Source organism: Macaca nemestrina, chromosome 3, assembly GCF_043159975.1.
Source record: "Macaca nemestrina isolate mMacNem1 chromosome 3, mMacNem.hap1, whole genome shotgun sequence".
Taxonomy (NCBI): Eukaryota; Metazoa; Chordata; class Mammalia; order Primates; family Cercopithecidae; genus Macaca; species Macaca nemestrina.
The window spans coordinates 7,121,192-7,145,198 of record NC_092127.1 but is presented as its reverse complement, the minus strand read 5'-3'; the positions used below and the strand labels follow the sequence as shown (position 1 = coordinate 7,145,198).

General features: G+C 37.9%; 1 protein-coding gene across 23 annotated transcripts in view; it reads left to right on the top strand.

Moving 5' to 3' along the window:
- Positions 1–24,007, top strand: part of LOC105466614 (teneurin transmembrane protein 3) — a 2,765,046-nt gene that overhangs the window by 2,558,263 nt on the left and 182,776 nt on the right. For 22 of the 23 annotated variants that reach the window (XM_071092800.1, XM_071092799.1, XM_071092798.1 and 19 more), the window contains one exon: positions 2,936–3,173. In XM_071092800.1, coding sequence (XP_070948901.1) covers positions 2,936–3,173 — 238 coding nt within the window. Of the gene's footprint in view, positions 1–2,935; positions 3,174–14,692; positions 14,715–24,007 lie in introns of those variants that run through there. The other variant, XM_024788107.2, reaches the window with a different exon arrangement.

Below are 24,007 nucleotides of genomic sequence, written 5' to 3'. Positions count from 1 at the left end.
TTGTGCGACCTCGTCTCTGCAAAAAATTTAAAAATTAGCCATTGAGGTGGCTCATGCCTGTGGTCCCAGCTACTCAGGAGGCTGAGGTGGGAAGATCTTCTTGAGCCTGGGAGGTCAAGGCTGTAGTGAGCTGTGATTGTGCCACTGCACTCCAGCCTAGGCAACAGAGCGAGACCCTGTCTCAGTAAATAAATAAATAATAAATAAATAAATAAATAAATTTTAAAAAATGTTCTGGCCATCCACCCTATACGATTCAGACTGCATGTATTCTGTTCCACCAAATTTTAGATTGAACCTAGCTTTCATCAGCTGGATTTGTTTTATTGGTCGGCCTCCTGATTGTGTTGTCAGCTCAAGAGGTTCCAGTAAACACAGCTCACTGCTGCGCTGGCCTGGGCAGACCATTGGCAAGAGCATAGAGCCCTTGTGTGGTGGCTTCTGCGCTGTAAGTTCTCGGCAGACACTTACAAAACGAAGACGTGCACCTAGGGAAAGCTGCCGCTGCTTATGTTTGAAACCTTAATGGAAGTTTTTCCCAATGGTTATGTTTTTATTTAGGAATAAGAATTCTAAATTCAACATATTGAAACATAATGATAATGGATGTTAAAATCATTTTCAGTAACAGTGTTCTTCATTCTCCATAATGCTTTATTTTACCATTTACACAGTGCTTTCATCTGTGACTGACTTAGCAGATTCCTGGAACATCAAGTCTAGAAAATGTATTTGGGATGAATGGCTAAGTGCATGATGAATAAATGAATGAGTGGGTGCATTTCATTGAATTCTTACAATTGCACTAAGAGCTGGGTGGGACAGTAGTATTTCTCACATTACAGGTGAAAAAACTGAGGTGAAAAAATCATGATGTCTGACAGAATCAGGACTTAAATTTGTTATTATAACTTCTCATATTCTGCTCTTTACATAGTATAATATCTAATACAATTTCTTCTATATAATATACATATAAAAAATATCATTCTTTCATGGCACCATGGAGTCATTTGACCCATACCACTGCGTCTTTTTAGGCAAAGTCTTGTTACTTTTTCCTTGGAAACATTTCTCCCTGTTCTCTCTTTGTTTCTACTCCGTTGACACCAACCCAGTCCTGGCCCTCATAACTACAGCTTGTTCGGTTATGCTATCAGCAGCTTCTTGAAATGTACCTTAAAGACATCCGTAGGGATTCTAGTCATGTACACTGATGCTAAGGAAGACAACTCTAATTAATTATATGAAACCTGAATAATAAATCTTTCATGAATTTTAAGCTGTTAGTTTCTCTTTTTCTAACACAATGACAACTGTATGTGCCATTCCCTCAAAAGCTGATTTCAGTCTGAGATTTATACAATCATAATTTTTCATGAACACCAAAGCAATAAACCAAGAAGGATTCCTGCAGTTTCTGATGGGGGGAAACTCTATTCTTGAAGTTCCCCCATATCAGAAACTGCAAGGAAGTAGCGATATTTTCATATATTTAGGTGTTATGTCTATCCCTCATTACAAGAATGTGAAATTATTCGTTGTTAAATCATATGATATGGAATATTAGGGATCATTAGAAACATGTGATATTACTGATGTTATATGCTATGAGAGGAGTTATTTTTATCATTGTACCCTGTAAAGAGGTTTGATAATATATATTAAAACAATTACATATTATGTATTCATTTCATGCAACCTGAATTACAATGTTAAACTGTGCTATTTGGCTTAACAATCGCTGCTGGAGTTCACATCATAGATGGAAGCTAGTCCTTGTGTTTCCTATTCTTTTTTAATATGTGCATTTATATTAATAGCATGATTTAATACATCACTTTAAAATTATACTGCATTTTGAACTGCATTTAGTCCAAAATTGACATGTCATGTGTGAGGAACCATAATCAGTTTAGCATTAAATTAAAGAGTCATCTATCTGTTTGGTAAAATGTAGTCTTCGTAAATTCTAGCATGTCCAAAGCTAGGTAATGAGATGCGAGTAGGTCTCAGATGTTACATTAATTTGTGAATTTTAACTTATGACTTATTAGCTATACGGAATTTTCTAGCAGTTACAACAGAGCATAGTGTTTACGTTTTGAAGTTGCCAGACTCTTTATGATTCTGGTTTAAAACAAAAATATTTGTATCACTGACATAGTGGCATGAGCCTATCTGGTCACCTATGACTTACTTCAGATTGTAGTTACACTGCATACTGTGAAATTGGAAAATCTGTTCTGTGTGTGTTCTAATGGATGTGACGGTCATTAAGTATATGAGTCTTCTGACGTTGTAATCAGATGTGATTCAGTCTGTTAAGTACCCATGAAACAACATCTGCTTCACAGAGTGACCTTCTGCTAAAGAATACTTAGCATCTATTAGTAGATCATAGCGCAGATCTGCCTTATTTGAAATGCACTAAACTAGAGTAGTCTACTGCTGTTTAGCAACTAGCTTGTAATAATTTATTGCAGTTAAATAAAACTTAAAAAAACTCCATTAAATAATTATAGGGATTATATGCATTGCGAAAACCTTTGTGTTCTACTGAAATTACCCATTTAATTTCAGGGTTGGTTTGTTAAAAAAAAGCTGAAATCTAAAGGCACATTAGGGGAGCTGTCAGATGCTGTTTTCTGTAGGTGTTAATAAAACCAGATGAAGAAAAAATCTGAAACAAATTAAAACCAAAAGCAATTTTGCCATCTGTTGTATATTAATTAGAACTTCGTGTATCAAGGGTAAACTTGCTCTTAGAGAATGTCACTGAACACCCGCTTAATAGAATAATATGCAAATTTATTAGGTTATGGATTTATATGCAGTTTTTAATTCTAATTCATCTGCAGTGGATCCCCCAAGAAACTGGTAGTGTGTATATACATACATGTATATAATGAGTTCTCTTTCTTTTGTTTTTCAGAGCAACCTGCAAACAATCAAGGCCAGTCTACCCTGCAGCCCTTGCCGCCTTCCCATAAGCAGCACTCTGCACAGCATCATCCGTCCATCACTTCTCTCAACAGAAACTCCCTGACCAATAGAAGGAACCAGAGTCCGGCCCCGCCGGCTGCTTTGCCCGCCGAGCTGCAAACCACACCCGAGTCCGTCCAGCTGCAGGACAGCTGGGTCCTTGGCAGTAATGTACCACTGGAAAGCAGGTAATGTCTGACATTTAAAAATAAGCTAGCCCAACCCATTTCTCACCAAGAGAAACTGACTATACTTCTATATTCTGGTGTGGTGTTTTGGGGTTTTGTTGTTGTTGTTGTTGTGTTTTCTTTTTTCTTCTCTAAGAAGCGGTTCCAGATTGTTGTGATTTTTTTTTTAGTTGCTGGGTCGGTGAACGTGCCCATTCTTTTCACACATTTTGTTCCCTACAAGAGATAAGAATAAATTACTTCAGTGAAACTTTCCCTTACCACTGTTTGTTTTTTTCTTATCTACAAATTACCAGGCGTGTGGAGAAAAGGACAGAGATGTAAAATGCTATTCTCAGTTGCATGTAGCTTGATTTAGTAGACGTGTCTAGCATCTTCTTGGTTCTAGACTTCTGTACTTTCTCAGACTATATTTTGTTCATTACATCATGTAATCATAGTGGAGCCCCAAGTATAACACTTAAGCACAAATCCGGTGACAATTTGTTAAGGATATTATAGTTTCTTGCATGAGGAGGGAGATAGGACCTACTCTCTAAAGTTCCTTGCAGGATTATTTCCTAAGACAATCCATTCATCCTTACACAGTTCTATTAGGACATTTTTCCCCACAATGAACTGAAATCTCCATCCCTGAAACTTCCATCCTCTGACTGTAATTGTGCAACTAGTAGTCTGCACAATTTGCAACTATACAAAACAGTCTTGCCCTCCTTCATAGATGATGGCCCATGGGCTTCTCAGTCTTCTAGAAGCTTCAGCAGTTTAATGGTCCTTCTCTGTACACATAGCGTAGTGTTTCATTGAGGTTCAAAGTTATGACTTCTCGCAAAGGCTGGCTGACAGGTGGTGATCTGCTCATACAAAAGTATAGATTAGCCAAAGCTGTTTTGAGCTCATCCATTTCGTTATTCAGGATCTCCTGGCATGTAACATTTGGCCTTCTTTCTTTGCACAGGAGCTTAACCGCCACTGTCTCCTTTGTAATTATGTATTGCACAACCAAGAGTGGTGTCTTACCTTATTGGTCTTCTGGTGGCAGCTTTGCAGTGAGGTTTCCCTAACATTCTTCTTATTCTTTATTTCTTCTCTGCCCCAGAGTTTCCGTTAGGCTTGGAGAAAAGGAGTTATCACCACAGAAAAGCCAGAAAATAGAGAGCGCTTGACCCCTTGAGAGACTGTCCCCCAAAATGCCCTGCCCTAGAGCTTATAGTTAACATTAGGATTTAAATTAGCTTCTGGGTGAAGAAACTGTCTCACAATGAATATGTTGCTATTTCTCACCATTAGGTGTATGGTCTCAACCCCTTCTGCCTTGAGGATGAACTAGCAGGAGGCCCTCACAGTTAGTTGTCAACAAAAAAGTCCTCATATGTTTTCTTTTACTCTTGACCTAAGAACAAGGTTCTAAAGAACTCTTATCTTTTTATCTATAATCAGCCACGAGTAGTTGAGTTTTATTGTTTATTTTGTATTATTGAACATTCTTCTGGGAGAAATTAGGAAGAGAAAGAACAGGAAAAACAGGCAAACAGCAGATTTCTCTTCACTTAAGACACAGAGTCATGTATACAGATTTTTTTTTTCCTGAGGTTATTAGCACAGACCTAAATTTATCCAGTGTAATTAATTAGCACACACAGAAGAACTAATCAACACTGATTGACTATTGTCATTTGGAAAAATTTTATTAGGAAAAAAGTAATTTTCCAGTTGAGTCATCAAATTGAATATGGATAATTGCATTGTAGTTGACAATAATTGTTTTGACAAATATTTATGAAATATGTCAAGTTAAATCCTCAGAAACATGTTTAATTTTAGTGATGTTATAAAACACAAAAGCCTCAAAAACTGTCAGTAGGAGAGTTAGCATTCCATGAAACCATGTCTTACAGTTAATTTGGAATAAGTTTGAGAAGAGTAAGATGTGTTCTCATTATTTGTCTTATTGCACTGGAAATTTTGACTGATGGGACTTTAAAGAAAGAAAGTAGTTGGTTAGAAGAAAATCCACTGTAGCCATATGTAAAATTGTAGCTGGTTTCTCTATATTGAGACCATATAAGAAATCATTCCCATGGTGAGTAGTTACTGAGATTTTCTTCCATTTCAAAGTAATGCCATTAATGAATCATCAATGGAATTAATATTATATAGTTTTATAAGTTGACACAGGGAGGAAATCAACCAGCTGATATGATGTCACTAATAAATATACAGAATAATTAATCTAAAAAATGTGTTGTTATGCTAACAAATTTTAATCTGCAGTATAGTTTTGTTGTTTTCTCGTTATCCAAAGCTCACATCTTATAGTGTTGCTAATCAAAAGCAATGATATTTCAACTTGCAGTACTCAGTGAGTCAACCTAAGCAGTGATGTGAAAATCCCACACGGTGCTGACACAGTACTACTGTGGTTTCTTTAATAGTCTCACTTGGTTGGAACTCTGGAGGTGAAGAACTAGCCTTACTTATCATTGATTTTTCCTTTTTTAGTTAAGGTTCCCTATTGAGTTGGATTCTCAGACTCAGTTTCAGTTATATTAACAACTTTATCCAGACTTGTGTCTGCCTTTAACTGTTTTTTAATCTAGTGTATTGTTTTATCTTTGACAATGATTTCAATTTATATATATATACACCGATTTTGCTAATTCTCACTTTTTCTGAAACTGCCACTTAAAGGTTATAAACTATGAAGTATAAAGCTCAGTTACGCATAAATAAAAATCTCTATATTTTTCTCTTAGTTCCCCCCGCCCTTTTCTCTTTTCAGCACAAATTGATAGTAATTGGTTACAAAGTGGCATGTAATAACCCTTGAAAATCTCAGTGATTTGTAGACTTAGAGTTTATGTGAATTGCTGGAAAAGACATAAAAGGATTTTCTACTTTGTCCTATATGTTTCAGTATAGCTATCATTTTGATTTATTCAAAAGCATTTTTTTCACCAGGCAGTTTCTTGCTTCCATAAAAATGTTTATTTCCTTTCTCTAATGAATTTAACATTTGCTCCTGCTGGAGACAATCAATATGATTGTATACTGTGCATTCCCACTCAGTGAACAGAATACTTCTGGTCTGTAATCTCCAGTGACTCTCAGATCTCCTAGAATCACGCTGAGATCCAAAAAAGCCTTTGCAGTTCATAAGCATCTCCTTATTATGTCATCATTTCCTATTAACAGTCGGTCCCTATGTATAACACCAAGTACTTGCTTACAATTTTCCTGAAAATTCCTTTTCTTTGAGCTCACTATTTGTTATACTTTGGATCATTCACTTTTAGGGCATTGGAGAGCCTATAGCTTGCCATTGGTTTATTTTATACTTAAGCTGCTTCAGTATGTAATAATAGCTGCTACAAGAATACAGAGCAGCTGAGGAAAAGCTTAGAATTGGCCCAGTATAGCAGCAGCACTTAAAGGTATAGTACAGTAATTCTCATTGAAAAGCCCTGCCCTTCAGCAACTGTAAAGTTAATTGCCTTCAAGTTCCTCATTTATATACGTGAATTAAATAGCTTAGTAGTTACCTATTAGATGTTAACAAAACGGTTCATTTGTAGCTGTTTAATAAAAGATTTATTAAAGTCTCGTTTTATTATGAAGCCTACTTTGGCATGGATAGTTCATTAGTTATGTTCCCATAGCTTTTTACCTTCTAGTTCAGTAATGCTTTGCTAATTATTAATGTATGAAATTGCATATTAAATTGCCTCTTTATTAGTGCATTTTTTATTTCAATATTGAGTTGTCTTGAGCCACATTAATGTGAGATCAATTGTTTACATCGTTAAAAACATAGAATACCTAAACAGAGATATTGTTTACTAAACCAAGATATTATACTTTTTTCACTTTTTATCTTCTTTAAAATGGTTGTAGGGAAAGTGAAAACAATCATATACACGCCGGGTCTGAGTCGGCCTTGCTGACTTGTGTCTGCATCCTATGCATGGTAGCTTTCCTGCCCCAGAGGAAGCCTTTCCCAGCTGAAGAATTGTACCTGCACCCACTTACTGATAACGGACTACCATTAGTGAGGTAGTAAGTAGTGGAATCCTCCATAATTAAAGATACAACTTCAAGTAAAATATGCCTGGGAAGGTAGCTCAGTGACTAAGGTTGACTGACTGATGCTGATGCCATATGCTTTTGTTAAAGATAGCTTGGGGAGACACAAGGGTACCTGTGGGGAAAGGGAATATTACTGAATATGGAAAAGAGGTCCAAAAATGAAGAACCTAAGGTTACTGAACAAAAATTTCAAAATTGGACCTGGGCCTATGCTAGGAAATTCTTCAAGTTTCACCATCATCATTTATTTTTAAAAAAAAAAAAAAGGGAAAGTTAACTTAAATTGTATACTAATGAATAGTAAAAAATCACTTGGATTCTAAGTCTCTTAAAATATGGCACCTTGTATAACTTAACAGTATTTCTTAAAAGGACTGGGAAGGGATATTGTTTATTTGTGAGAATAGGAAGAAACATGAAGAGGGAGATACAATGTACAAGAATTTGCTGTGTGCTGTTAACATTTAAGGCCTATTTCAAGCCCTAACTAAAAAAAACCTTTGTCTCAGAGAGAGGAGGATAGTTGAGGAAGCTACTGTAAGCTTAATTCAGTAATTCAGTGCCTAAGCTCTATGGTGAGCATATAATTCATTTTTAAAGCCAGGACACTTGCAGAGTGAGAAGGGGCCATATCAACAGTTACCCTGGAATTGCAGCATAAACTGAGAAGGACATGTGATTACCATACTAAGTTTTATTTCCAAGAGTAAAGTTAATTTTAAGTCCAAATTTTCTTATGCCTTAGATAAAAATAAGAAATCAAACGAGAAAACCAGGTTGAATGCAGGTAAGGCTTCAGACTTGAACATTTCTAGTAGTTTCTATTGCTAACTTAGAGCAAATATTTAAACTTTTATTGACCCCTTTCACAGAAAAAGCTTCTATTGGCCTCCAAAATATGTAGCTCCTAAAATAATACATAAAATATTTGTCTTAATTTTCTTCTCACAGTATCAAGAGAACACTTAGCACAATATCAAGAGAACAAGAGGTAGCAGGCCAGGCGCAGTGGCTCACGCCTGTAATCCCAGCACTTTGGGAGGCCAAGGCGGGTGGATCACCTGAGGTCAGGAGTTTGAGACCAGCCTGGCCAACATGGTGAAACCCCATCTCTACTAAAAATACAAAAATTACCCACATGGGGTGGAGGGCACCTGTAATCCCAGCTACTTGGCAGGCTGAGGCGAGAGAATTGCTTGAACCCAGAAGGCAGAGGTTGCAGTAAGCCAAGATAGCACCGGTGCACTCCAGCCTGGGCAACAGAGGGAGACTCTGTCTCAAAAAAAAAAAAAAAAAAACAAAAAAAAAGGTAGCATATATAAAATGTGGTTCTGAATTTACTCAAAGAATAAACATACCTGTATCTCCAGCAGCATTACAATTTGGGTTTCCAAAATCATTATCTTAGGCTGAAGTAGAGGCTTCATTCTAGGGAAGTTTGAGATAAAGATTCAAAGATGGTCATTAAGATAAGTGAGAGTAAAAGGCTGATTTTTTAATGTGAGATTATTATTAACCACTTGTAATGCTATAGCCTCAATTTGATTGTTTAGTGGGCATCGTGCCAATAATTAAAATGCGAAAGAAGGCTCTAAACCAATAGTAGCTCTAAAATGAAGGTCATTCTCAGGAGTCAGTATTGATATATATTCTAATTAAAACCTAGTGGATATAGTAGGGATACAAATCACAGTTTAGCATCATGAGAAAAGCATATGCTTTGGAGACCTGGCTTTTAATCCTGCATCCACCATTTTCACTATCTATGTAATCATCTACACATATTTAAATGTGAGGTCAATTTCCAATGCAATCATAGTATCTACTCAAAATGATTTGTAAGTGTGAAATGAAATAAAGTAAGTAGAGCACCTGGCACATGATAGGTGTTCCATAAATGTTTTTAAAATAATGACCAAATAGTAATGGCAACCATTGTGAAGGGCACCTCATTGGTTAACACCTTTCATCATAAAGTAGCTCTCATCTCTCCAAACAATAAGAAAAGCATTTGTCTTAACCAGGATATTTTTGTCTAATTTATCTTTATGTGTTAGGTTGGTTAAACATAAAATTAAACCATGGTTAATTTTACTAGATTAAAATCTCTTAGTTTTCTCACTCTTCCTGTCGCTTCACAAAAAGTAGGTGGGTTTTTGTAGGTAGGAACCCCAAGTCTGTTCATTTTGTTCTTGAGAAGAAAAAAAAAATCTTCAAATAATAATGAAAGGCAACTATTCATATCCTTGAAACATTTAATTAACTACAGTAATAAATGTTTGGAATGAATCAATAAAAGCCTTGATAGATGCATTGTCTTCACATCACTCAGAAGTGAGACCCCAGTTTTATTTAAGGTATTGAATGCTTTAGAGTCTTTTGTGCATGATAAAGGTCCTGTACAATAGAGTGGGAGTGTTATTTTGTTTAATTGGAGTGAACCAGTTTCTTTTTAATAGCAATTAAGATACCAAGAAAGTATGCATTAATCATTTGCTATAGGCCTTAAGTGATATTGAAAGCGTAATTTCAATAAATTGCAAATACTATATATCCTGATAACGTTTGGTTTTGGATAACCGTAATCTATATAAAATATTCACACATGATCATCTTAATTTTCATGGTACCTACAGAAATGAATTCTTAATTACCTCTAACACATTTTGAGCACACTTATTTGAACGTGAACGGTGTAAAAGGTAATCTGTGCCTTTACTCCGTTCCTGGTCAGCGATTGCGATTTAGCCGTCATCTTCATCTGAAAATGACCTGTCATTCTCAAGCCCTTCTCTTCCTCTTGAGCAACTGTTTTGTGAGGCTTTTTAACAATCCTCTTACTATTCACTAGTATTGTCTGTGAAAGTATGTATCAGTCCCCTTTACTTGTGCATGTGTATGTATTTGTACGTATGTATGCATACATGTTTTATGTCTACTTGACATCATTGCTACCTGTTGATTTTATTTTTTCCTGGAATCATTTCGTATTCAGTTTTTTTAGAGAGTTGATTTATTGATTGATTTCTTTTTTGAGACGGGGCCTTGCTCTGTCACTCAGGCTAGAGTGCATTGGCACAATCACGGCTCCCAGCAGTCTTGACCTCCCATCCCAGGTTCAAGCAATCCTTCTGCCTCAGCCTTCTGAGTAGCATGAACGACAGGTGTGTCACGGTGCCCAGATAATTTCTTAATTTTTAATCATTATTATTTATTTATTTGTCTACTGGCTGCTTGGCGTTTATTTTCCACGAAATGCAAGGTGAAAAGTTACAGGTGTCAGGAGAGCTCACGTGCGCTGGGACAGTGAGGAGGGCTGTCTCCTTTTTAGTGTTAGCTGTGTTGATGTAGAAGAGCGCCCTGCTTGTCCGCTTGCTGCAGCCGCCTGGTCTGTAGGGTCCGCGGGGGCGGGGAGGGGCTCTGGAGGCCTAGCACCTCCGCATGCCCGGGTTTCGGGGGTGGCCGCTCAGGTCAGGGCTGGGTCCCAGCACTGGCTTTGCTGGACAGGCCATCGGACTGCCTCCTGGGACATCCCAAGCCAGGCCACAGTCGGTCCTGCTGCAGGGGTCCTAGGAGGCCCCGGGTGCTCTGTGGACCATAAAAATACCGCTGCCACGAGAGAAGCTCGCCCACCAGTGACGTGGGTCAGCCAGGGAGTCAGGGACGGCTTCCCTATGGCACTCGGTGCTACCGCAGGAGCTGCTACTGGAAGTGGAACCCAGTGTAGGTAGTAGCCGTGGGTGGCCCCAAGCAAGAGGCTGGAGGGACTGGACGGTGTGGCCCATGCTCTTGCTTGCAGGCTGGTGGGACCTCGGTGGCAACTCCTGGGGATGGGGCTGGCCACGCTAGGCCAGGAACCATTTGCAGAGGAGCCTGCTGGGAGGCCACTCCATGATGGAAACGTGCGCAGGGTAATTTTTTAGTCTTTTAAATTTTTGTAGAGACTGGGTCTGCTATGCAGGCTACCCCCTGTGCCTCCCAAAGTGCTGGTATTACAGGCGTGAGCCCCCACGCCCAGCCTTCATTTTAAAACTCTTGTTTTTCTCTGGAATTTCATTCTCTGATTTCACCACCAATTAATATACACCCTGTCAAAGATAATTGCATATTTTTTCTGCATTCCTTTATTTTTTCTTTGACAGGCTTTTGCCTACTTTCTTTCTCCACTAATTTCAAACCTGAGGTAAAGTCTGTTTTCTATTACACCAGTCTGAGAACTCTTTCTTCTTATAACGTACGATTAAATTCTTGGACATGCAATTAACCAACTAAGCTTAATGAATTCTATTTGATAACCCCTCTGATTCTGCTGTAACCTTCTTCATGCATTCTTAGCATCTCACTTCATATTCTGAACCACTTGAAATACTGCTACCGGAAATTGTTCCAGTTACATCTCACAGTAATATAATATTGTCACCGTCTGGTCATGATGTGTGGGAGGAAATGTTGGTTTGGGGACAGGCGGATCTGGATTAAAATCTCAACATCCTACCAGCTGTGTAGCCTTGGCCAGGGTAATTATATCTTCTTATCTTGTGTTTCTATAAAATGGGATTGTAATACTTCATAAAGACTTTATAAGGGTTCATTAAGATGTCATGTAAAGTACCTAATGCTTCAGTTTCTTTGATTTTTATTCCTTTCCTATGCTACATGTTTAAAGGAAAACATGTTTATTCATTTAGTAACTACAAAGGTAAATGACATCTACCAAGGAAATAAAGATTTGCTAAAATGCAGTGACAGCTACCAAGGACTTACATGTTAATTAATTTTTGTGACAATTAGGTATCTTTTTACCTTTGCAGATTTTTTGGTAGTAAGAATAATCACGAAATCCTCAACTTAATTGACTTCCTAACAGAGATAAACTATGAAGTAAATTTTTAAAAACAGAATTTGTGTTAGAAAAACCAAATAACTGTGATAATACGTAACAGTGATAATATGGGAAAGAAATTCTCTGAGATAGTGGTGTGTTAGAGATAATTCATAAAATAAAGCCTGAATGCACTCATTCATTTATTCAGGAAGTATTTGTTAGTCTTACAGTGTACCAATATGAAAAACTTAAGTTTGTTACAAGGGATCTGTAGATGTTTTGCCTGCTTTTGAGAAAGATAGATTATATTCCAGAGCAAATTTAAAATCTTAAAGATTATCTAATCTGGCCAAGTATAGTGGCTCATGCCTGTAATCCTAGCACTTTGGGAGGCTGAGGCAGGTGGATCACTTAAGGCCAGGAGTTCAGGGTCACCCTGGGCAACATGGTGAGACCCCACCTCTGACAAAAAAATTTAAAAACTTAGCCAGGTTTGGTAGTGTGTGCCTATAGCCCTAGCTATTTGGGAAGCTGAAGCAGGAGGATCACTTGAGCCCAGGAGCTCCAGGCTGCAATGAGCTATGATCGCACCATTGTCCTCCAGCCTGGGCAACAAAGTGAGTCTCTCTCTCTATTTTTTTCTCCCAAAGAGCTGGGATTATAGGTGTGTGCCACCATGGCCAACTAATGGTTTTCTGGTTTGTTTGTTTGTTTTGTTTTCGAGGTAGGGCCTTACTCTGCTTCTCAGGCTGGAATGCAGTGGTATGATCACATCTTACTATAGCCTTGACCTCCTGGGCTCAAGCAATCCTCCGGCCTCAGCCTCTTGAGTAGCTGAGACCATAGGAGCATGTCACTATGCCCAGCTAATTTTTTATTTTTTTGTAGAGACAGGGTCTCTCATTATGTTGAACAGGCTGGTCTCAAACTCCTGGGCTCATATGATGCTCTCGCCTCAGCATCCTAAATTGCCGTGATTATAGGCATGAGCCATCACATCTGGCCTTACCTTCTTTTTAAGGCCCATTGAGATTTAGTAAGTGGCCTGAGGTCACAAGACTAGTTAGTGGCAATACTCAGCTAGATGACAGGTATCCAAATATAAGTTCATTACCTTTTCTTCTAGTAATGATCTCCAGAAAATTTTTTATTACATTTGACAGGAAAAAAACAAAACCTCAACCCCCAACTATATGTATTTATTAAATTTTAAATTAGGCACATGTAGCAATTTACTAATCTTGTGCCTGTTATCGTGCACAGATTAAAAATTGAAAGGATAAACTAAAATAAACAATTTTACAGAATTTTATTTTATTCCCACTTATTCATTTAATGATGTATTTAATTATTTAATATATATTTATAGTTGTTGAATGTAAGTGAATTTTATTTATTAAATACTAATCATACCGTAAGTATTTTTCAATTCTAACAATTATATAAACATTTGTGTTGAAATTTGGCTAATTTCTCTGATGTCTACTCTGGTCATCTGGCAAGCTAATCAGTAGCTATTACATTTTCACATTTTAAGTAAATAAGAACAAAACCCACTAAAATATGAGTTAGCAGACTTTTAAGCAGTTTAGAAAATAAAAAATTACTCTAGATGACATAGATTTATTTTGCAGCAAAGTCGTATATTGATGGGACTATTTCCAAATGTAAATTTTCAAAACACTCTCTCAGAACTAAGAATTTCTTTAGAGAAGGTGTACTGTCTTTATCATTCTTGAACACTTCCTCTACTTGGAGGGGCAGATTATTAATTTTTTCAAAAATATATTCTTGGTAAGATACTTTTGACAGCCACTTGTCGTCATAGAACAGATCAGCAAAACTGAACTCTTCTCCTTTTTGTATATTTAATTCATTTTTAAGGTTAAACTCTTTGGGTATTTTGCTGTGAGATACCTTGTTAACCTTTATGTGGTTAAAAAAGATTTTCAGGCCGGGTGTGGTGGCTCACGCCTGAATTCCCAGCATTTTGGGAGGCCAGGGTGGGTGGCTCACATGAGGTCAGGAGTTTGAGACCAGCCCGGCCAACACAGTGAAACCCGTCTCTACTAGAAAACACAAAAAATTAGCCAGGCATGGTGGCGTGCGCCTCTAGTCCCAGCTACTCGGGAGGCTGAGGCAGGGGAATCACTTGAACCTGGGAGATGGAGGTTGCAGTGAGCCAAGATTGTGCCACTGCACTCCAGCCTAGGCAACAGAGTAAGACTCGGTCTCAAAAAAAAAAAAAAAAAAATTCAAGATGACACCACAACTCATCCCAAAACATTGTGTGGAATATTGGATTTGTAAAAGGTGACAGCGTCACTGTCACCTCCTCTTCTCCTTCTCTCAGGATCCCCAGGCATCGGCCTCCTTCCTACAGAAAGACTGAGTATAGGTTCCACTGTCAGTCGTGCATAAAATAGTATAAAAGCTTAATGTCTTCCTTATTTTTAGGTAGGAGAAGAATGCAAGTTTGACATGTAATTAAACAGAAGTTTGAATACCTTCTTATCTCACTGGTTGGTTTTGCATGTGAGTTAAAATGCATACCTGATAGAGAGACTGCATGAATTTGGAGGCAAGAAAGACCTGGCTTTGCCTGCGCCTTCTAACCTTTGACAAGTTCAGTAAGTCTCAGTTTCCTCTTCTTTAAAAGCAGATTTTATAATACACACACACAGACACACACACACACACACACACACACATACAGTACACACACACACAGAGTACACACACACACACAGAGTACACACACATACACACAGACACACACACAGAGTACACACACATACACACAGACACACACACAGAGTACACACACACACAGAGTACACACACACAGACACACACACAGAGTACACACACACAGACACACACACAGAGTACACACACACACAGAGTACACACACACACACAGAGTACACACACATACACACAGACACACACACAGAGTACACACACATACACACAGACACACACACAGAGTACACACACACACAGAGTACACACACACAGACACACACACAGAGTACACACACACAGACACACACACAGAGTACACACACACACACAGAGTACACACAGACACACAGACACACACACACATACACACAGACACACACACAGAGTACACACACAGAGTACACACATACACACAGTACACACGCACAGAGTACACACACACACACACATATACAGAGTACACACACATACACACAGACACACACACAGAGTACACACACATACACACAGTACACACACACACAGAGTACACACACACACAGAGTACACACACACAGTACACACACGCACAGAGTACACACACAGACACACACACACAGAGTACACACACATACACACAGTACACACACACACAGAGTACACACACACACACACAGACACACACACAGAGTACACATACAGACACACACACAGAGTACACACACATACACACAGTACACACACGCACAGAGTACACACACACACACAGAGGACACACACAGAGTACACATACAGACACACAGACACACACACAGAGTACACACACATACACACACACACAGTACACACACATACAGTACACACATGCAGAGTACACACACACAGTACACACACACACAGTACACACACATACACACAGACACACACAGAGTACACACACATACACACAGTACACACACGCACAGAGTACACACACACAGTACACACACACACAGAGTACACACACATACACACACACACAGAGTACACACATACACACTACACACACATACATACACAGACACACACACTACACACACATACAGTACACACACACACAGAGTACACACACACACAGAGTACACACAGACACACACACACAGAGTACACACACAGACACACACACACAGAGTACACACAAGCACAGAGTACACACACACAGTACACACACACACAGTACACACACATACACACAGACACACACACACAGTACACACACAGACACATGCACAGAGTACACACACACAGTACACACACACACAGAGTACACACACATACAGACACACACAGAGTACACACAGACACACACACACACTACACACACATACAGTACACACACACACAGAGTACACACACACACTACACACACATACAGTACACACACACACAGAGTACACACAAGCACAGAGTACACACACACAGTACACACACACACAGTACACACACATACACACAGACACACACACACAGTACACACACAGACACACGCACAGAGTACACACACACAGTACACACACACAGAGTACACACACATACAGACACACACAGAGTACACACAGACACACACACACACACTACACACACATACAGTACACACACACACAGAGTACACACACACACTACACACACATACAGTACACACACACACAGAGTACACACACACACACAGTACACACACATACACACAGACACACACAGAGTACACACACATACACACAGACACACACAGAGTACACATACAGACACACACACACAGAGTACACACACATACACACAGTACACACACGCACAGAGTACACACACACAGTACACACACACACAGAGTACACACACATACAGACACACACACACAGAGTACACACACATATACACAGTACACACATGCACAGAGTACACACACATACACACAGTACACACACACACAGAGTACACACACACACAGAGTACACACACATACACACAGACACACACGCACAGAGTACACACACATACACACAGACACACACACACAGAGTACACACACACACTACACACACACAGTACACACACACAGAGTACACACACACACACACAGAGTACACACACATACACACAGACACACACACACAGAGTACACACACATACACACAGACACACACACAGAGTACACACACATACACACACACAGAGTACACACACACAGTACACACACGCACAGAGTACACACACAGACACACACACAGAGTACACACACATACACACAGTACACACACGCACAGAGTACACACACATACACACAGACACACACACACACAGAGTACACACACAGACACAAAGACACACACACACAGAGTACACACACATACAGACACACACAGAGTACACACACATACAAACACACACAAAGTACACACACATACAGACACACACACACAGAGTACACACACAGAGTACACACACATACACACAGACACACACACACACAGAGTACACACACATACACACAGTACACACACACACCCTCTGGGAATTTTGTGGAGTCAAAGTTTGATAATATTTTCTTGGCACATGGCAAATAGATGTTCGGAAAGCTTCACTGAAACCCTTTTCTCTCTTCGAACTGATTGTTTTCTATCTTGTTTTGTTTTGTCATCCATTTCTTGTTCACTGTCACATACACATCAGATTAGTGACTTACTAGAATGCCATCAACAACTCTCACCACCGGAAATTCTTGTATTCTTCATAAACTTACATCTATCCCTGAAATTCTTCTCTTGATCTAGCTTACACTTCCTTTCTCGTATTTATAGAAAGAACTTTAGTGAACAATTTTAAGCAAAGATGGCCATCAATAATTAAATGAATTAATAATTAAATAGATTCAGTCTTGTCCAAATAGCACATAGGAATTTTAACATGGTCTTTTTCATTTCCATATAAATTTTAATATATTTAGTGTGTAATAACTGCCAACAGTAGGTGTAATTGATATATTAAAACATGTAAGACTATAATACAGATTTGTACACTTGATGACATGGATACTTCGTTAAAGTAACCAAAATGTGAAACAAAGACTGTTAAGCTATTTTAGTCTTAATAATGGCTAAAAAAACTTTTTTGTATATTTAGTCCTGTTGTTCAGTTCTTAACATTCCCAAACAAAACCTGTAATGTGATTTAGTACTTGGTTGTAGACATGTCTACGTTAAAATAAGTCATAATGGAAACATTTTGCTTCATATTGTAGGCCTATACATTTTATATAGCTGTGGTTATACTTAAATTTTATGTAACTCTCCTGTTTACTTAAGACTATGCGAAGTAAGTAAAGATAGTAAAGAACTCACAAAAATATATTTCCCCCAGTCTGCTTAACACTGTCTAGAATTTTAGCTCCCAATTTTCAGAGCTTGGTTAACACGCATAATGCTATACTTACTATGAACATGTTGTCATATTCATTATAACTATAAATGGATTCAAAGGTAATTGCCAAAATGTATAATTACTAATATATTCATATTGCACATTTTTATGTAAAATAGTAAAACCAGTTTTTGTCTGAAAGCATATTTTGTGCAATTACTAATAGGTCATATTAATTCAGGTAGCAGCAGTGAAATGTATCTTGTTTATAAGCTTTGCATTTAAGACATTTTTCTTGCAGGGATCACCTCCTAGTGTGAAAGTTTTCCAAAGATAATAGCACATCAATTCAAAAGTGTAATAGATTTGAGACCACAACATACTATCAGCATGAAGAAGTAGTTTATCTGTCTCACTAACTCACTGTGTCACAGCTAGAATCATTACATATTTGTTCTTTTGTTTTCACATCAAAGTACATAGTTTACATTGTAATGTTGGTTGCTTATTTTCTTATTTAAAGTGTTTATTTTTAAAATGCATACCAGAATTAATTTTTGGTAATAATAGAAGAGGCACTTTAGTGGGACTCTAAAATATTTTCTTTTTATAATTGCATAGTATGCATAGTATATTACTTCCTGTAAGACATTTATCATTATGGTATTAATGCCTTTATATTAGAAACAATCCATTTTAAACAAAATGGCCAATTTTTAGAAAATTCACACACACATAGACATTTACTTATGTGCCTTTCTTAGAATCATCCTTTTTAAAAGTTAGCAGAAATCCAGTGATCAAAATTCAAGGAAAAATAATGAATTTTAGTTTATTACTGACTTACTATGAGTATGTTTTATTATTAATTATTTCTTAGCTGTGTCATCTTTGTAATCGAGCCTTGAGACAAGCCTTTTTATTTTATTTATTTTTTTTTTTTTTGGGGGGACGGAGTCTCGCTGTGTCACCCAGGCTGGAGTGCAGTGGCGCGATCTCGGCTCACTGCAAGCTCCGCCTCCCAGGTTCACGCCATTCTCCTGCCTCAGCCTCCGAGTAGCTGGGACTACGGGCGCCCGCCACCACGCCCGGCTAGTTTTTTGTATTTTTAGTAGAGACGGGGTTTCACCATGTTAGCCAGGATGGTCTCGATCTCCTGACCTCGTGATCCACCCGCCTCGGCCTCCCAAAGTGCTGGGATTACAGGCTTGAGCCACCACGCCCGGCCAACCTTTTTATTTTTTTAGATCCCATTTCCTTATTTTTATTTTTAGTTACAGCTTTTTTGTCAAGTATAAAGCTACTGCCAGTGGTCACTGAAAAAGTTAATTAAAAACTAGTCCTCCTAAATCTTTTTACTTTCCTCATACCAGTTAATGACTCTTTAAGTTCTCCTGCACACACTCCTGAAAGCATGTTTTAAAATTATTTCTAAAGGTTGAAAGAAAACACTTGCTCTTTAACTCTAACAATAAGAATTCAATGTGGAGTATTTTTTTCAATTACACTGGTTTTTTCGCTCCCTCCAACCTCAGTAAGAATTCAGTTTCTTCACGTTGCTTCATAGATCCGAAGCTACCATTGCTGCAGCCTTTTTGAGGGTATGGTGGGACATCCACTGCAGCCAGCACTGGAAAGCATTATCTTAATTGTCACTACGTTGTCCTCAGCAGTTTCAAAGAGGAAGAGTTAGGGAAAAGGCATGTTTCTCAGAAAAAAAAAAAATTATTATATATATGTATTTCTTTTTCTTCTCAAAATAGCAGATACATAAAGTAAAAAGAGATTATATTTGTGTGTGTGTGTGCTTACACATTCCATTTAAATATTTAGAATTGAGTTTTTCAGAAGACTGTCTGGTAGTAGGTAAAGAGAATGATTAGAAGTAGTTCCTTTTTTAATAGAAATTTTCATACAGGTAATAAATTGAAACAAGGTTTTTCGAGGAAAAAAGAATATATAAAAACGACCCCAGCCAGAAAGGTTGAGAGTAGAGAAATAGTACTCTCTCTGTGAAGAAATTAGTGAAACATTTTGGGAAGTCGTAAATGCCCAAGGTAAAGTATCAACTGGACTTACATGTGGCTCAGAAATCCAAGTATTGAGTTCCAAGAGAAAAGGAAAGAGAACCCCTTAACCAAGGTACTTGTGAAATAAGATGAGTGCTGATGAGTGGTTTTAAAGCAAATGGAAATGTAGGTATATGGAACATAAAGAAGACCCAAAAGGAAATAGATGCTGGTATCTCATTTGGAGATGAAGTAAAGGCCAGTACACATGGCAGATACTTAAAAGTAGCAATGACATTAGAAAGGGTAAGGGAACTGATTAGGGAAAACTTAACTAATAGTTGAAATTGAAAGGGAAGAATAAAAAAGGGGGGATGTTGAAAGGAAAAAAAAGAGTGAGATGGCATAAAGCAATGAAAAAATGTTTAAGCCATTTGACTCTGAGATCCAATGGATTGAGCCTTGTATAATTCATTTGTTCTAAATTGACTACTCGAAGTAAGCTACCGGCAGTGACTTTCTAAGCAGGAGTCTTGAATTGATTTTCTGATTCGTTATACAATCTTGAAGGAGGGGGACTTGAAGTTAAACTTAAGCTAGGAAACTAATACGCTAATACCTTACTGCAGTGATTCTCAGAGTGTGGTTCCTGAAGCAGCACCATCAGTTGCTGGGGTCTCACCCCAGACCTACTGTTTTAACAAGCCCCCCAGGTTACTCTGATGTAAGCTGAAGTTTGAAACCCACCGCTTTAATGTATGGAATGGTCTCTCAGTTGCATTTCTGCTTCTGTTGGTGTTCTGACCCTTTACCACCGCAGTTCACAAGCCCTGCCGAAACCGGCGCTGCCGTATCATTCTTGTTGAACTGTTTTCATGTAAAAGGTAGGGAACTGTAGAATACCTTTTGCGAGCTTCTGCAGACACTAGTGTGGGTGGGCTTCTCCTGGAAAATTCCCAGCAGCCTCTGCAGTCTTTCAGTTCAGGAATCTCACAGAGCTTCTGAGGGCCAGCATCCTCGGCTGATGGAGAATTATTTCCAAATAGCTAGGCATTTGAGCAGAGTGAATAACTGTGCTAGATATCACTGGATGTCTATTGAGAATCTGTTGCCAAAAGGTAAGGAAAACAAACAGGAACCCAGCCTTGAATAAGAATGGGTAATTTTCTATAGGGGCTTTTTCTTTAGTTTTCTGTTTAATAGCTGCCAGAAATTTCCTATTCCTTTCATCATTCTCTAAAGCACATTATTTAAATAAACTATTTTTGCAGCCTTTTAATTAGTTTTGGACACATTGCTAAGTATACATTTAACAGATAATCCAGTTGGCTTTGGAACTTAAAATTCAGAATTTGGTAGTGAAAATCCTAAAGATTATGATAAAAACAGGTTTTAAGCATTCACAATGCATGGGTAATAGTTAATATCATGTTTCAGATACATTCTTTGTTTCAAATACATACTGACAAATATTTTGGACTGACTTACTTTCTGTGATATTTAATAAATGCCCAATTAGAGACCACAAGGAATCAAATGAGTAATAGTAGGCACTGTGGAAGGTAACACACTAACAATTAAGAGTTATATATTTTAACAGTACTTTTAAAGCATCTTATCTTAAAATGAACTCTAGGAAAACCGTCCATTGTCTTGATACCATCAAGTGACTAAAACCATTTTGAACTCAGTAGTTAATTTTAGCCTTCATATATTTCCAGGTAAATTTAATCCACAAGTATGGGATTCATTTGCTTTAGATCTGAAAAATGTCATTTTGGAAAAGTCGTTTGATGTTGAGGAAATCTTGTGAGACCTTTTAATATGCCTCTTAATCCAGAAAGTTGTATTTTGCCGGAAGGAAGAGGAACCTATACCTTAAAATTTCCTCAGCTCTTAAGTGAGAACTTTTGGATATTGAAAAGGTTGTAAATTTGGCCAAACATGGCCAATCTTTCTTATTCACACATTGTCTTTGAAATCAAAACATCTAATTTGAAGAAAGCAATCTATATTCTAGATTACTTTGTATTGATTTACCTACATGTGTCAGTAGAAAGCAGGACATCAAGGGATTTTATTTAATCAGGTCACATTTAGTTTAATGTAAATGATTCTTTGTCCAAGAAAGAATATAAGAGAAAGAAAGCATCAACATTTCCTATGCAGTGGTGCCTTTCTCTCTATACGATATAATAGATGTTACTATGCAACACAAGTATTTTTCCAGGTGTCTGTATGTCACTAATAAAAGTTTCAGCAGTGCCTCAGGGACAGAAACTGAGCGCTAATTACTACACTCACTTTATCTTAATTATTTGCTTTGTTTGTTGATCTCCAAAACTGTTTTTAACACTATATAAAACACTGAAGAAAACAAACTATTTTCTGTGAAGATAACCACTTATGAAGTTAATCTAATTAGAATTTATTTCATTCAGTAGTTACACACTTTCTTTTTTATTTTTATGTTCTGTTCTAATCTCCTATTGAGGAAATGACTCAGACCACTTTGAATAATGCTGTAACACATTTTCCAGGGATGCTTTTCAATTGGGTCCCTATAATTTCTAATTTATTAAGCTGTATTCTTGATATTAGAGGTAAAATGATTATATTAATCCCCTGAACAAAAGACCAGTATTAACACATTTTTCCTAGTGACTCCTATAAACTTTCAATTTAATTATGTATTATGACTGACTTAATTTTGTTAGCATCTTCTAAAATAAGCTTTGATATATTAATATTACATGTGATATAGAAAAGTACCTTTAAATTTCCTTGATAATCTGATTATCTTGCCACTAAAAATCTTATGATGGTAAGTTGTATGGTTATTACTTTGAAAGACAAAATCAATCAAGTGAACAGCTACTAAGGAACAAAGCATGCCTGCTAAGAGATGAGGTTAAAAAAGAAAAAAAGCAAAACAAATTATGAGAAGCAATTGTAAGTGGCTGAGATAGGAGACAGTTTTAACTGGACAAATAGAGGTGATTCGATATACTGTGCGGGTCCAAAATTTAAAACATGATGTTTCATTTGAGGGTAAAAGAAAATTTGAAATGAAATGTTATTTTTGCCTCTTCTTTGCCTCTGCAAAGCAGATTAAAAGAAGTTGAGGTTTAAGAACACAGAACTTCTCTGCTCAGCAAAAAAGAAAAAGAAAAGAAAGAAATGCTGTAAAGGAAAGACTGCGGATCCCCGACAGATTGACTACTCAGGGGTGGGAGTTGGGGAGCAGGAAAGAAGAGTAATTAAAAATTACCCAAAGTCTGGCAGTTAGAGAGACTTAAAAGACAGTTACTAAACAGTAACCTAGAAGGCAGGGATGGGGACAGCAAAAAAGATGAGGAAATTCAGTCCTTGTCTTTACTAATTTTAAATTTGCAACATGACCCATAGAGGTATACATCATGGAATGGGTTAAAAATAGGAGCTAGAAGGCCGGGTGCAGTGGCTCACACCTGTAATCCCAGCACTTAGGGAGGCTGAGGCGAGCAGATCACGAGGTGAGGAGATCAAGACCATCCTGGCCAACACGGTGAAACCCCGTCTCTACTAAAAATACAGAAAAAAAAAAAAATTAGCTGGACGTGGTGGCACACACCTGTAATCCCAGCTACTCAGGAGGCTGAGGCAGGAAAATCGCTGGAACCTGGGAGGCGGAGGTTGCAGTGAGCCGAGATCACGCCACTGCACTCCAGCCTGGCAACAGAGCAAGACTCCATCTCAAAAACAAAAACAAAAACAAAAATTAGAAGCTAGATTAGAGGTAGAAGCTAACATCAAAA